At 40.6% G+C, this 15,487-nt stretch overlaps 1 protein-coding gene across 3 annotated transcripts in view; it reads left to right on the forward strand.

Moving 5' to 3' along the window:
- Positions 1 to 133: 133 nt before the first annotated feature.
- Positions 134 to 15,487, forward strand: part of Bin2 (bridging integrator 2) — a 32,640-nt gene continuing 17,286 nt past the window's right edge. For 2 of the 3 annotated variants that reach the window (XM_040280627.2, XM_005324969.5), the window contains exons 1-5: positions 134 to 286; positions 7,918 to 7,998; positions 14,213 to 14,267; positions 14,709 to 14,803; positions 15,357 to 15,452. In XM_040280627.2, coding sequence (XP_040136561.1) covers positions 206 to 286; positions 7,918 to 7,998; positions 14,213 to 14,267; positions 14,709 to 14,803; positions 15,357 to 15,452 — 408 coding nt within the window. In that variant the 5' untranslated portion in view covers positions 134 to 205. Of the gene's footprint in view, positions 287 to 3,652; positions 3,714 to 7,917; positions 7,999 to 14,212; positions 14,268 to 14,708; positions 14,804 to 15,356; positions 15,453 to 15,487 lie in introns of all 3 variants that reach the window. The other variant, XM_078014678.1, reaches the window with a different exon arrangement.

Raw genomic sequence — 15,487 nt, forward strand, 5'->3', positions numbered from 1 at the left:
CGGTCCAGGCTTCGAGGCTGTGGGTGTCTTTGGTGTGGGGATGGGGTGGCCTGTAGAGCCTGGCCAATGCAGGGCAGCCCTGGGGGCAGGGAGGCCCAGGCCGCCTGCTTGCTGGCTGGCGCGAGGCACGCTGGGAGCCGCAGCACTTCCTCCCGGGGCCTCTGGAAACCACAGCGAGCTGGGCCAGCCGCCCCTGAGCGGCAGGATGGCCGAGGGCAAGGCGGGCGGCGCCGCGGGCCTCTTCGCCAAGCAGGTGCAGAAGAAGTTCAGCAGGGCCCAGGAGAAGGTAGGCGGTGGGGCCTGGGCTGAGGAGGAGGGTCCCCGCTGACCCCCCGGGAAGTGGGGTGGGGAGTGGGTGTCCATGAAAACTGGCAGATGGGAGAGAACGGAGAACACCAGGCCATCTTGAGCAAGGCTGGGCGAAGCCCAGGAGACAACGGTTTCTGTCAGGAACAACCCTCAGGCTGACCCAGAAAATGTGACAGAAAGGAGCCAGCGTTGGCGGCCATCCACGCTGCAGGGTTCGTCCTCGTAATAAGGCCAGGATGGTGGCCTTTTTACAGATGATGAAATTGGAGGGTAATTTCCCTAAAGGCAAAGACGGTGACAACCAGCTGTGATGCCCGACACTAAAACTTGGCTTTTGACATCCCCTGAGGACTCAAGAATCTACATAATTCTTTGTGTACCTACCCCTTCCTGGCCTCTGGTGGTGGTTTAATGACCCATATCTGCTTCCTGTACCCTCCCTTTGGCGTTGGAGACCACACTGCCCAGGATGATGGAGCATCTCTTCAATTGTGCTCTTCTTATCTGGGTAGCCTACTCCAGCATTGGGTAGGCTGCCCATTACAACTTAACCTACCTGTCCAGATCAGGTAGACACACTCTGTACATTTTAATGGCATTTTTGTAAATGTCCAATGTATTTTTTTTTTTTTTTGCTTCTAACTTCCACCTAACAACAACCTAGTAGACAAGGTGGTACGGGAAAACAGGTAAGCCAGAAGAAAAAGGGGGATGGAGATACAAGAAGGACTTCAGATACAGTCTTGGTTTTCTAAGAGTTACAGTCTTAGAAGCATATAGATGAATAGCACAGGCTTAACAACTGAAATATTTGTATTGTAAAGGTGAAGAAGCAGCTTTGGAAGGATAAAGGGCAACCAACTCTCTCTCAAGTGGGTTATCAATTGAGCAGTGATGGAATATAGATGTCATTCCTGATTTTAAGAGACCACAATGGAGGGCTGGGGTTGTGGCTCAGTGGTAGAGCCCTTGCCTAGCATGTGTGAGGCACTGGGTTCGATTTTCAGCACCACATAGAAATAAATAAAAAATAAAGGTCCATCAACAACTAAAAAAAAAGAGACCACAATGGAGCCAGATGTGGTGGTGCAGGCCTGTAATCCCAGCAATTCGTGAGGTTGAGACAGGAAGATCACAAATTCAAGACCAGCTTCAGCAATTTAGAGAGGCGCTAAGCAACTTAGACTCTCTCTCAAATAAATAAATAAAAAGGGCTGGGGAAGTGACTCAGTGGTAAAGTGCCCCTGGGTTCAATCTCCAGTGCCAAAAACAAAAACAGAGATCACAATGGAAGGGAGAGGATCTATATACTTTTTCTGTCTTTTGAAGTCCTGTGAAACAGAAGAGGAAAAGGGCAAGATTTTATGTGTTGAACTTAAGTTACTTCGCTTACTCTAACCTTGGTGGTTGTTTCAGCCTTTCTAAAGGCTGATTACAAATCTGATAGATCAGAGAGAGTGACTGCTTATGAGAAGGTTGGGTTAGAAACAGTATGGGGGAGCAGGAGTTACCCCAGAGAAAGCCACATTGTGGTTGAAAAAAAGAACAAAAACCCCAAAGGAAAAGAAAAAGGAAGGAAAAACCATCTCACAAATAATAGCATTTTTTTTTTTTTTAAGAAATGCCAAGGGCGAGGGATGGAACTCAGTGGAAGAGTGCTTGCTTAGCATAACCAAAATCCTGGGCACCACAAAACAAAATCTTTAAAAAGACATAGTAATTAGCTGGGCATGATGGTGCACATCTGTAATCCCAGCAGCTCAGAAGGCTGAGGCAGAAAGACCGAAAGTTCAAGGCCAGCCTCAGCAACTTAGTGACACCCTAAGCAACTTAATAAGACCCTGTCTCAAAAAAAATAGAAAAAAAGGCTGGAGATGCAGGTCGGTAGTTAAGCACCCTTGGGGTTCAACCCTGTTAAAAAAAAAAAAAAAAAGATACACTAATTGATTTTTTTTAAAAAACCAGGAATTGAACCCAGATGTGCTTTACCACTAAGCCACATCCACAGCCCTTTTTATTTTTTATTTTGAGACAGGGTCTCACCAAATTGCTTAGGGCCTCACTAAATTGCTTAGGCTGGCTTTGAACTTGCAATCCTCTTGCCTCAGCCTCCTGAGTTGCTGGGATTACAGGTGTGCACCACCATGACCAGCTTGCTTCACTCTTTCACTCTGTCTTGACCTAGTCTGTCATCAACACTGTGCCCTTACTTTGGGCTTTCTCTCCTTTTTAAGCATGGACTCCAAAATCTCAAGTAATGCCTGCTTTAGACTTTAAATCTTGCGTCTATAAAATAAGAGAGTTGATATTCTTTATGAAATTCAGAGTGGCAATCCAAACTGAAAAGGAGAGGGGACTTGAACCTCAGAGTCAAATATTTCCCAAAAGGAAAACCAGCCACCCAGCTAGCACCCTCTTCTTCCTGCCCTGAACCCTTACGAGGTGGGGAAAGAAGAGCAAACATGAGTCTGCCCTGGGAAACTTCCAGGTTGATGCAGAAAACAGCATACTCTGAACACATACTCAAATATAGGAAGAGACAGACATGGAACTTGAAGTGGTAGCCAGAGGTACTGTGTGGACAAGGGAGAGAATGGTATGGGAAAATGGAGCTGGTTCAGTTCATTCAGCTCCTAACCAGAGTCGTTGTGTCTTGGGAGGTAACTGATAATAAGGTAAAGAGGGAGACAATTTCAGTAAAGAGAAAGGATATAATCTTTTAAGTATAATAATGGTTAATGTGTCAAATATCATGCACCTGTGATGGAGCAGGCACAGGAACATAAGAAGGCATGATCTCTCCCTTATGGAACCAACATTCTAGCAATATGATCTTACTTCATCTCTTCAACACACTTTAAATAAGATGTTTGTATTCCATTTTTTTTTTTTTTTGGTCCTGGGGTTTGAACCCAGGGGTTTGCATATATTAGGCAAGTGCTTTACCACTAAGCTACACTCTCAGCCCCAGGATCCCAATTTTAGAAATAAGGAAACAAGTTTCAAAAGAGATTGGCAAATGGCAGAAAAATTACTGAAACCCAGGTGTTCTGCCTTTGAATAACCTCAGGCTGCTGCCTCTGCAAGGTTCCTGATAAACCACTCGGACATCTGTGCCTCCCCACTTCCTGCTGATCCTTTCTCAGAAGGATCAGGGGTAGCAGTGGAAACAGGCTCATCTTCCCCTGAAAAACTGGGAGTAATGGTCAAGTGACTGTTAAACACAATAGAGATGAAACATTCTTCTTGTTTTGTTTTCCAGTTCCCACTCAAACACAACATGAGACTGGGTTCAGGCTGGCTTCATTGTATTTTTACAGTTTGTTACATCTTCACATTTCAGACTACTGCTTTCACCATCTGTTTGTGATTTCTCTGTGGCAGACCTCTCAGATCTCCCCTAAGTAAGAGCATTTTTTAATACTCCTTTGTTGGTCTTTTTCTCTGTTGACTTTTACTCAACTTCTATCCCAGAGGATTTAATTCATCAAATATTTGTGGAAAATTTCTTTGTTCAGGGGACTTGGCTGGATCCAGAATAAGAGGCAATCTTTTCTTGCCTGTCAGAAGCTTACAATCTAGTAAAAAAAAAAAAAAATAAAAGAGAGCTGAGAGATACATACATCTATGGGAATTCAGAAAGAGTGGGGAGAATGGAGGGAGGCTTAACTCTGGAGGCTGAATTTGAAACAGGAATTATGGATGATTCCTAGTTCCTCGGGCAAGTGGGTGAGAGAGCATTCCAGCCAAGGAATGCCAGCATAATCCAGCAGGAGTCTGTAAATCCTTTTAGGCAAAGTAGTGAGAAATGCAGCTGAGCCCGGGGACAGGGAGTGGTAGAAGAAAGGGGTGGAAAAAGTATATTGAGGCCATTTTAAGGAAAGCTCACTTCAGCATATATCCTAAAGATTTCTCACATCAACACAACAAAATTATTGCACCTAGAGAAAAATAATGCTTCATAATATCTAACGTCCAGACCCTGTTCAAATTACCCCAATTGAGAGAATTAGCTGAAATGTAATTAATAATCACTTATGGTGAAGGATCATGTATTTGGTAGCCACCAAATATTTATGCAGTGATTTTTTTTCTTTATCACTCCACCCCAGTTTATGAAAGAGTTAGTAGAATAAGAATAGGTCAGTGAACACTGAAATATTATTCATCCATATTCATCAAGTGTTAACATTTTGTCACATTTACTCTTTGACACCCCCCCCCCACCACCACCACCAAATGTCTGTATTCTAACTTTTCAGCTGCCAGGCCAGGCAAATTTGGGGCAGAATTCTCAGGACAGGACTTTAGGGACTGATGTTATATTGTAGGTTATCATTAGGAAGTGATCCAAAAGTAGAATTTTTTTTTTAACAAACAACTGTTGAGCTCAGCTCAATGGCACACGCCTGTACTCCAGTTATTTGGAAGACTGAGGCAGGACAATCATAAAGTTGAGGCAAGCCTGGGCAACTTAGCAAGATCCTGTCTCAAAATAAAATAAAAAGGGCTGGGGTTGTAGCTCAGTGATAGAATGTTGCCTAGCATGTGCAAGGCCCTGGTTTAATTCCCAATACTAGGGAAAAAAATCTACTGAACATCTGTATATCCTGTTCCCTCTAGGGTTTCTCCTTGAGAGTATAAGTGCCCTGACACAGGACACATGGACTTATTGCTTATGACAACAGACAACTCTGGGCCCAGGGTCCTGAGGTACATTTCCAGGGTGATAACAATCGCCTTTTCCGTTTCAGAATTGAAAGCCTTTTGGTCTTCCTTTGGAAACTGGGCAGAGGGCTCCATCATACCCTAGTTTTTCTCTCTTTCTCACCCCCTCCACCTAGGAAGAGCCAACCAGGGCAAAGGAAGGGAGGGGTAGCAAAAAAGGAAGTAAGAGCTGCACTTACCACTAAACAAGGTAGTTTTGCAACTTTATGGTAGAGGACAATGTTTTGTTGGGGGAAGAGGGTGGAGCCAGAGAGGATGGCACTGTGCAGGCGTGGCAACAAAGGTGAAGTTAGAGACACACACAGACAAACAGACATGGCTAAACTGAAAAGGAAATACAGGCATTTATAGACAAGGAAGAAAAACTAGACATATGATAATAGATATGTATTGATTGCTCACTGTAGGGCAGCACAGAGAAAGGCAGTTCACATACATAACCTCATTTAATCCTCTCAACAACTTCAGGAGAGAAATATTATCCTAATGGAGGAAAGGAAGTTCTATACACCGAGGCTCAGGAGATTTAAGTGACTTGCCCAAAGGCTTATAGCCAGTAAGTGGAAAGACCGAGATGAGAGTTAATTAATATCTGACTTTCTAAGAGCCCTTGAGTTTAACCACTACAGAGCTCCATAAGTGAGAGACATTAACCCCCTGGGGTAAGATTGGAGACACTTGGGTCTGTCTCTACATAGAGCCTTCCTTACTCCCAAGACCTCAGCACTTATGCATGTGATTCAAAACCCTTCATAAAGAGACTCCAATCTCTCTAACTTAATTCCCCATCACTCCCCATAACACACCCTAAATGAGCTGTGCCAAAACATCTTAGGAAGCTGCTGTGAAGTCACATCCTCCCATGACTTTGCTGAAGCTGCTGTCTGCCTTGAATCCTCTTTCTTCTCCCTGTCCCTTTCTTCCTTTCTCTCTCCTTTTTTAGCAGTGCTGGGGATTGAACCCAGGACCTTGCACATGTTAGTCAAGCACTCTACCAATAAGCTACATCCCCAGCCTTTTTTTTTTTTTTAAAGACAAGGTCTTGCTAAATTCCCTAGGCTGGCCTGGAACTTGCAATCCCCCTTTTTCAGCCTCCCAAATCGTTGGGATTATAGACGTGCACCATGCCTGGCTCTTTATACTCTACTCCAATCAGTCAAAATCCTACTTCAAGATCCAGCCAATAGTCTTCTTTTATACCAGTCTCACTCTCCTTTCCTGTTAAAATTACTAATATCTATTTGTTGGATACTGAGAGATCTAAATAAATAAAGAAAGTACTCAGTCCTTAAGGAGTCCCAGTTTGAAAAGACAGATAAATTCAAATAACAAAACAGTAATAGAAGCATATACAACTTTCAGATGTTGCAACCACTGAACAGGGAGTGGTTAGCTTGATTAATGAGATGAAACTTATGTGGTTAAGCATCACAAAGGACATGGAACTGGTTTGGTTTGTTTTGTTTTAAGATATGTGCCTGGCAGACAAAGTGAGGAAGGGCATTCCAGAAAGGCAGTGTCCCCTTTGACAATAGAGACTGGGTCTTTTTTAGTATCTTGTCTTTTGCCTTGGCACTGAGACTGTATAATGGATGTCTCTCAGGTTTTCTAGTTGAGAGAAGACAGACCTGGATAGCATTCATTTCTAGCTGAATTTCAAATGTATTTTATTAGGGCTTCTCAAAGTTTTCCACAAAGGCCCTCATGAAAGAAGAGTTTCCTGCTCATCTCTCTAACCTCATCTATTGAAAAGAATCTGTGTCTATGGCTAGACAAGGGTCTTTTAAGAGAAATGTCTTCAAGGGAGATGGGGTTGTAGCTAGTGGAAGAGCCCTTGCCTCGCATGTGTGAGGCACTGGGTTTGATCCTCAGCACCATATAAAAAGAAGGAAATAAAGGTATTGTGTCCATCTACAACTATTTTTTTTTAAATTTTAAAAATATCTTTAAAGCTCATATTTATCTTTAAGAGCTATGCATATTTTATGTTCTTTTTTGTTAATCTTTGTTTTAATATAATGCCCTCACCAGGCACAGTGGTACACATCTGTATTCCCAGCAACTTGGGAGGCTGATGCAGGAGGATTGCAAGTTCAAGGCCAGACTAGGCAACTTAGTAAGACCCTGTCTCAAAGTAAAAAAGACTGAGGAGGTAGCTAAGTGATAGTGCACCCCTGGGTTCAGTCCTAAGTACCAAAAATAAACAACATGTCTTCCTTCTTCCTCCTTAAGAAAAAAACTTTAGGGCCAGAAGGTAGTTCAGTGGTACATCATGTGCTTAGCTTGTGTAAGGCCCCGGGTTCAATCCCCAACACCCTAAAAAACTTTATTTTTGCAGTACTCAAGATTGAACCCAGAGCCTTGCACATGCTAGGCAAATGTGTCTATCATTGAGCCACATCCCCAGCCTTAAAAAAAAGGACTTTAGGGGCTGAGGTTGTGACCCAGTGGTAGAGGACTTGCCTTGCACGTGTTAGGCACTGGGTTTTATTCTCAGCACCACGATATAAATAAATAAATAAATAAATAAATAAATAAATAAATAAATAAATAAAGACAATGTGTCCAACTACAATTAAAAAGTATTTTTTAAAAAGGACTTTAAATAGCAATGAGATTCTAGGAAGGTAAATCTTATTTATTTGGAAATAGATATATCCTCTAGCACACTGCTGCATACCTCCAGTTACACTTATTTGAAAAGAATCACAAAATATGATTGATTTGTCAGCAACATGATATATTCCTAATTCTGCTGGGGTAATAAGAGTAAGACCCTTAGTTGCTTCCAAGACTATGAGAGAAGCCACAGTCATATAAGACCAACATATGAGAGATACTTGACTATAACTATGGCCTTTTCTGTCTTATATCTCCCAGGTCCTACAAAAATTGGGGAAAACTGTAGAAACCAAAGATGAGCGATTTGAACAAAGTGCCAGCAACTTTTATCAACAACAGGTAATTGGGGGAAGAGAAGCTTGGGGAAAGAAAGAAGACATGTGGGATGTGTGGCAGAAGAACACAGGTTCTACAAGCATCCTTACCAACCCAGCCTCCCCCAAGGGCTCAGGGCCACAGGGTGACCTGCTGCTTATCCTTCCTCTGGAACCAGAGAAATTTATCTTTCTGTTCCTGGATTGAACTCAGGGGCAGTTAACCACTCATCAGGGATTTGTGGGAGATAGAGTGTTCTTTTCTCTTAATTGGTTCCTCCTGAGGATTGCCAAGGTACTGTGGCATCACCAGATCTTTATACAACATTAAAGTGAACCCCTGCCACCTTAGTTTTGGGTTTATATCCCTCCCAGGGTACCATTCCTATCCTAGGTCTCCTCTTGACTCAGTGGCCCCTGTTCTCTTATTGTTGTTTACTACATCTTTTCTACCTAAGTCCTTTATTCCAAAATAATACCTCCATCTTTTACTTGTCATTTCCACCAACAAACCTCCTTTTATCACTGTTTCTTCTATTTTAGCAGGGTATTATGAATAATTTTATGTAGAAAATTTATACTATGAAGTGGCTAACAGGTTTAAGCTCCATGGGATTTTTTACTTCCTATCTACCATGAGCAAGGTTTGTGCTCAGTATTTTACATACATTATATCATTTAATTTTTACATTAAACCTGAAGATTACTGTCCCCTCTTTATAATAAGAGTGTTAACCTGTTCAGGTTTGATAATTCATTAGAATGACTCTCAGAACTCATAAAGTTTCTACACATATTATGATTTTATTACAAAGGATACGAATCAGGACCAGCCAAATGAAGACACATATAAGGTGAGGTGGGAAAGGGTTCCAAACACAAAGCTTCTATGTCTTTAGGACATGTCATGCTTGGCATATCAGGTGAGCTTTAGCTGTCCAGAGTTCTTATTGCAGTTTCTTTCTTTTTTTAAAAAATTTTTTATAAGTAGTTAAACATAATATCTTTATTTTTTTTTAAAGAGAGAGAGAGAGAGAGAGAGAGAGAATTTTAAAAATCAAGGATAGACTAAAAGTATAGACATAGATAAGATTGCCCATGAGATGATAAATTGGTTCCTCAGGAGGAACCAATTAAGAGAAAAGAACACTCCTCTATTTATTTTTTTTGTTTTCGGCAGATACAACATCTTTGTTTGTATGTGGTGCTGAGGATCGAACCTGGGCCGCACGCATGCCAGGCGAGCGCGCTACCGATTGAGCCACATTCCCAGCCCCAATAATACCTTTATTTTTGTTTTTTAATTTATTTTTATATGATGCTGAGGATCGAACCCAGGGCCTTGCACTTATTAGACGAGCGTTCTACCGCTGAGCCATAATCCCAGCCCCTTATTGCAGTTTCTTTACATGTTGAATCATGGGCTATGTGCTTGAACTCAAATCTCTAGCTTCCTTCCCTTCCTCTTACCTGTCTCAAAGCCTGAATCTTCTAATGACAAGGTTGATCTTTCCAGCATGGACAGCCACCATCTTGAATTTAGTATAAACTCAGGTGTGGTCTGAGGGGACCACAATGAATAACAGAGACACAGTATTTGAAGGTTTATCTCCCAGGAACCAGGGACAAAGATCAGCCAAATTCTACATATACAATATCAGTTAGTTGAATTATATGGAAAACAATTTTAAATGATAGTGAAAGGATATTAACTATTATCAAAGTAATTGACTATAAATTAGAATCACTTGGGAAGTATTTAAAAATGCAAGATCTCTGGGAGTAGGACCTAAGAATCTTACTTTTACTTTTAAACTTTTTAAATGGAAAATTTCAAATATATACAAAGGAAGAGAAAGTTGTATGATGTACCATCATATACCTATTACCCAATAATTTATCATCTCATGGGCAATCTTATCGATGTCTATACTTTTCTTCTATCCTTGATTTTTATGAAGCAAATTCAATCATTTCATCCATAAAAATTTTAATTTCATTACTCATTACAAAAAATCAGAAAGTACTTAGGAAAAATAAAATGAATGTAAAAACAGTAAGAATTTCACACTCTTAAACTATGACCTCTGTGGTTTTACATCCTTACAACCATCTTGCTGTGTTTGTGTGTGGTATCTGAATGTATCCATAATAAATGTGAGGTTTACAAAAGTGAGATTATTCCATGCATGTGGTTTTACAACTTTGCTTTTTTCCCTAATTTAACTACATACTATTTATTTTATATTAAATATTTAAGATATTTCAGATTAAATATCCCACTAAAATGCAAGTTTTAAGTGCTATCTAAAAAATTTAGCACCATTCCTTAATACTGAAATATACTGTTAAGGGGTTGCAATTCAGTGGTAGAGTGCTTGCCTAGCATGTGCAAGGCTCTGGGTTCTATCCTCAGCATCTAAAAAAGGGGGAAAAATATTCCAGTCAATGTTCAAGTTTCTGTGATTGAATCTTTTTTTTTTTTTAACAGTTTGTTGAAATCAGCAATTCAATGACATGCTTAAACCTCTCAGATTTAAATCTCTTTATCTATAGATTTCTGATTCTTCTCTTTGATTTGTTGTTGATATCAGGTTATTTGTCCTTCAGTTCCCTGCAGCCTATATTTTGCTGATTGATCTCTGTCTTATTATTTGAGGAGTTCCTATGTCCTGGCAAATTGATTGATTTACAGGCTTGATGCGACTTAGTTTTTTTGGTCTTTGTTTTGATGTCAAGAATATTTCATAGGTGTTTGTATATTCTTCTCTCAGGAAGCACCTGTAATGTCTGGTTGTCTCTCTTTTTGTGTGTGGTGCTGGGGATTGAACCAAGGGCCTTTACCAATTGAGCTATATCTCCAGCCCTGGTTGTCTCCTTGTTTGTGTAACATAACAGCCATAGGTGATCATTGACTATGGAATCAGCTTTTTATTAATAGCATGTCCTATCCCTCCCAACTTCCCAGCTTGTGTCAAAGCCTTGCCACTTGCCTAGGTTCCTTACCAAATTTCCATAGGTAAGTTTTCTTTGAAGCTGTGCTTGCTTTCCCCTTACCCTCTTTTTTTTTTTTTAAGAATTTAACTTTCATTGTATTGTTGTTGTTTGTGTGGTTCTGAGGATCGAACCCAAGACCTTGCCAGTGCTAAGCAAGTGTTCTACCACTGAGTCACAACCCCAGCCTCCATTACTCTCTTTTCAAAAACATATTACAGAGCTGGGATTGTGGCTCAGTGGGAGAGCGTTGCCTAGTATGTGTGAGGCACTGGGTTTGAATCATCACTGCATATAAATAAATAAGGGCCCATCAACAACTAAAAAATAATAATAATGCTGAACACAAATGGTGTGTTTTTTTAATTACATAGAAAGAGTTAGTTTCTTAAAGCAGCACTTTAATCTCTTCTAATATTAATAGCTGCTTCCACTTTCTTGTCTTTAAAATCAGATCTAACAATCCAGCTTCATCTTTCCCTCCTAGATCTCCTTTAGATTAAGCACTTTGAGCACTTGCTCAGAGTTTGATTCTGCTATTTATACTTGTTTCTCTGAGTCCATTTTTTCTCTAGGAAATAGGGAACTCCAGGACAAGGACCTTCTTCTCCATGTTCAGTACCCCAGTATCTTAGAACCTAGATTGTGCCTAGCTTAGGACAGACTTCCACAGGGCACTAGTGGCTCAATAACTGAGGGCTGAACTTGTTTGTATAAGGGGTGGGAAAGACTGACTCAGAATTTTTATGGCAATACCAGGGTTTGGCAAGATTTCAAAAAGTAGAAGTGATAAAATCATAAGAACTAAATGGCCTTACACTGCATTTATAAATGAGGAAACTAAAGCCTGAGAAGTGGACTAACTTGCTAGTTGGGAGTAGAGTCAAGATACTTGACTCCCAGACACGTAAGAGCCAAAACTGTGAAAGTCAAAAAAGGAGTAGATTCTGGGAATGACTACTTGGAGATGTTTTAGGGGAAGATGGATAGGTCAGAGAAATAAAATGACACCCAGTGCTGTCCCATCTTCCCTCCATTCCACCCCCGCCACCATTACCACCTTCACGTATATTCCCACACTTCATCTCCTCAAAGGAATGAACAAGAGCACGGAGGAAAAACTTAGTAATTAAGAGGCTTGATTCTAAAACAGAAATGGAGATGGGCTTTGTGAGGTACTATGGAGGCAGGAGGCACTCACATTTTCTGGACTATGATATAAAATGGCACCCATTAGTTTTAAACAGTGCAGCACCATACATAAAAACTTTGATAAGTAATATTTTAGGCCATATTATATATACTGAGAAAAAAACTAAAAGTGTAATTTGTAGAAATCATGCAAAATAATTTGACTGGTTTTGTTAGTAATCTATTTTTGAAGTCAGGTTTTCATACTGAAATAAAAAGTTGAGTAAGCATTGTTTTCTTTCAAAAAAGAACTTGAAATTCTTGTTAATTTTATAATCCATAAGACACTTTCAAATCTCTCTAAAATCTTGATCATCATATTCAAAGTTTGCAGACTTATATCCATATTTAAAAGACATTGTGTTCATTTAACAAACTATCTAAACTTTTTCTGTAAATGAAAACACAAGAAGGAAGTTAGATATCCTTCCTGGTGAGTGCTGAGTGTTCCTAAATTTTGTTAACTGACTGAGTCTGTCTTCATTGTACTACTGAAAATGTTTTCTCAAGGTCACCAGTGACTTCCAATTACCAGCTCTAGTGATTTTTACTGACTCTTCTTGCATTCTGATCTCTTTGTGGCATTTGACTCTTTCTTGATCATTTATCTGATGTTCTCTTGATCCTCATTTACTACATTTATATAACCTTACTTCTTCTCCCAGCTTTCTGACAGTGCCTTCAACTCTTTTGAGATGTGTCCTTATAGCCCTGGGCATTCAGCCATTGAGAGGGACTTTCAGTATGAAGCACAATCAGAAATTTTGGGCTGGCCAGGCACGGTGGCGCATGCCTATAATCCCAGTGATTCTGGAGACTGAGGCAGGAGAATCCCAAATTCAAGGCCAGCTTGGTAATTTAGCAAGACCCTGTCTCAAAATAAAAAATAGAAAAGGGCTGGGATGTGGCTCAGTGGTAGAGTGCCACTGGGTTCAATCTCTAGTGCTGAAAAATAAAAATTAAAAAACAGTTCATTGCTGGGTACATGCCTATAATCACATTTAGGAGCTGAACCAGGAGGATCTTGAATTCAAAGCTACCCTCAGAAACTTAGAACCTTAGTGAGACCCTGTCTCTAAATAAAATATAAAAAGGGCTGGGGATGTGACTCAGTGGCTAAGCACTCTTGGGTTTAATCCCCAATACCCAGAAAAAAAAAAAAAGATTGAAATTTGAACTTCGAACTCTAGATGATACTTTCCTGTCCTTTCCCCCTTCTTTTTATTTATTCTATTTATTTAGAGACAGGGTCTCATTATGCTGCCCAGTCTGGCCTCAGTCTCCTGGGCTCAAGTGATCCTCCTGCCTCAATTTCATGAGTAGCTGGGACTACAGTTGTGTATCACAAACCCAGCTCCCCTTGTTGTTTAGAAACAGGAGGAAACCATTTCTGCACTTGGGAATTCTAGCCAAAAAAGAGAATTCAGACATAGGAGCAAAGATAGAATGAGAGAGAGAGAGAGAGAGATAGATGGGGGGGTGGGAAGAGAGAGAATGAGAATGAACTATAGATGAAGATTTGGGGATTATAAATGGAGGTATTAATGACAAGGCCCTTTACAGAAATATAAAGCAGGAGACTGCTAGCTGGGTAAGGTGAGGCGGGTAAAGGATAGCAGGGTGAAGAGAAGTATCTGTGAGAGTAGTCAGAGAAGAAGAAAGCCTGGAATCTGCAGAAGATGGCAGTAGTTTATCTACCCAGAGAGGAGGATGTGAGCTGGAGGATCACATAGATAGGAACATAGATAGGATCACATAGAGGACACTTAAATTTCACAGAAGAGCTTGGCTATAGGTTTTTGTTCACTGGAAGGAATAAGCAGAAGAAAGAAGAAAGGATATCAATGCAGTGGACACTCTAGCAACCTCCCAACTTAAAAACTGACCCAGAGGAGACAGCCTACAACTTAGAGAAAGTCTGGTTTATGACAATTGTGAATATTTGAAGAAATTCTAGGAGTGAATTCTGCATTTAATCTACTTTTCAACTTTGATGTCTGGAGCATCTTTAAAAATATACCTCTTTAGTCACCAAAACTACTTTGCCCTTTCAGGCAGAAGGCTACAAGCTCTACAAGGACCTGAAGAACTTCCTTAGTGCAGTCAAAGGTGGGTATTAAAGCTCAGAAAAATCTAGAAGGCCTTTGTATAGATGCTAAAACTTCTGGGGACAGTAAAACAACCAAATCCCATCTTTTTTTTTTTTAATAGTTTTTAGTCGTTAATGGACCTTTATTTATTTAATTTATTTATATGTGGTGCTGAGAATCAAACTCAGTACCTTGCACATGCTAGGCAAATGCTCTACCATTGAGACACAACCCCAGCTCCCAAACCCCAGCTTTTTACCACTTTTCTATCCTTGATTTCTGAAATTCTGTGGGCCTATGGGGAGTCACTTTTCCTTTCACAGCCTCACCTAGCTTCCTTCACTCATAAGCCAACCTTCTGAGTTTGTCCTGAGTTGGACCCACTGATTTGTCACCCATATGATTATGTCAAAATGCTTTTTTGGAAATTTGGTGGTAAAACTGAATTCTTTCCTTTCAGTGATGCATGAAAGTTCAAAAAGAGTGTCAGAAACCCTGCAAGAAATCTACAGCAGTGAATGGGATGGTCATGAGGAGCTGAAGGACATTGTAGGGGTAAGGGCAATGTGGATTTCACCATTCTTCACCATACACTCCAATTTTCATCTCAATCTCAGCTGAACTTCTCCTTCCAAGGAAATAGGAAAACAAAGGAGCCAGTCACATTGTCCATTTGTGTAGCCTCAGTCTCTGGGTGGTAGGAATAAGTTGCAATGTCAAGGTAAAAAGAAGCTTCCCCTAATCAGTGGCCTCCTCTGATTTTGACCCTCTTTCCCTCTTTAAAACTTTACAGAAGTTTTACCTCCTGAAAATGGGTTGTTTTAAAAAACTAACTTTATCAGTTAATTACTCTCAAATATCCCTGGACCCTAAGCTGTGGAGTCCCTGGCCGTGATCATATGATCATTCTTTATTCCAGGTTTGCTATAGGGCACTTCCTTGGGGGCAGAGATTGTCTCTTCTCCCTTTGAATCTTCCCTAGACTCCAACATGATTTTCTAAATACAGGACTACAAAGAAGTATTTGCAGGAGAATTTGGGTATTTGGGTAGGCAATTGTTGAGATGCACGAAAGGGGCCCTCACCAACCTCTGACTCCATCCCACAGAATAATGATCTCCTTTGGGAAGACTATGAAGAGAAACTGGCTGACCAGGCTTTGAGGACCATGGAAAACTATGTAGCCCAGTTCAACGAGATTAAGGTACTTGATAGGGGCTGGGGCTGTAGCTCATGCAG

Source organism: Ictidomys tridecemlineatus, chromosome 6 (genome assembly GCF_052094955.1).
Source record: "Ictidomys tridecemlineatus isolate mIctTri1 chromosome 6, mIctTri1.hap1, whole genome shotgun sequence".
Classification (NCBI taxonomy): Eukaryota; Metazoa; Chordata; class Mammalia; order Rodentia; family Sciuridae; genus Ictidomys; species Ictidomys tridecemlineatus.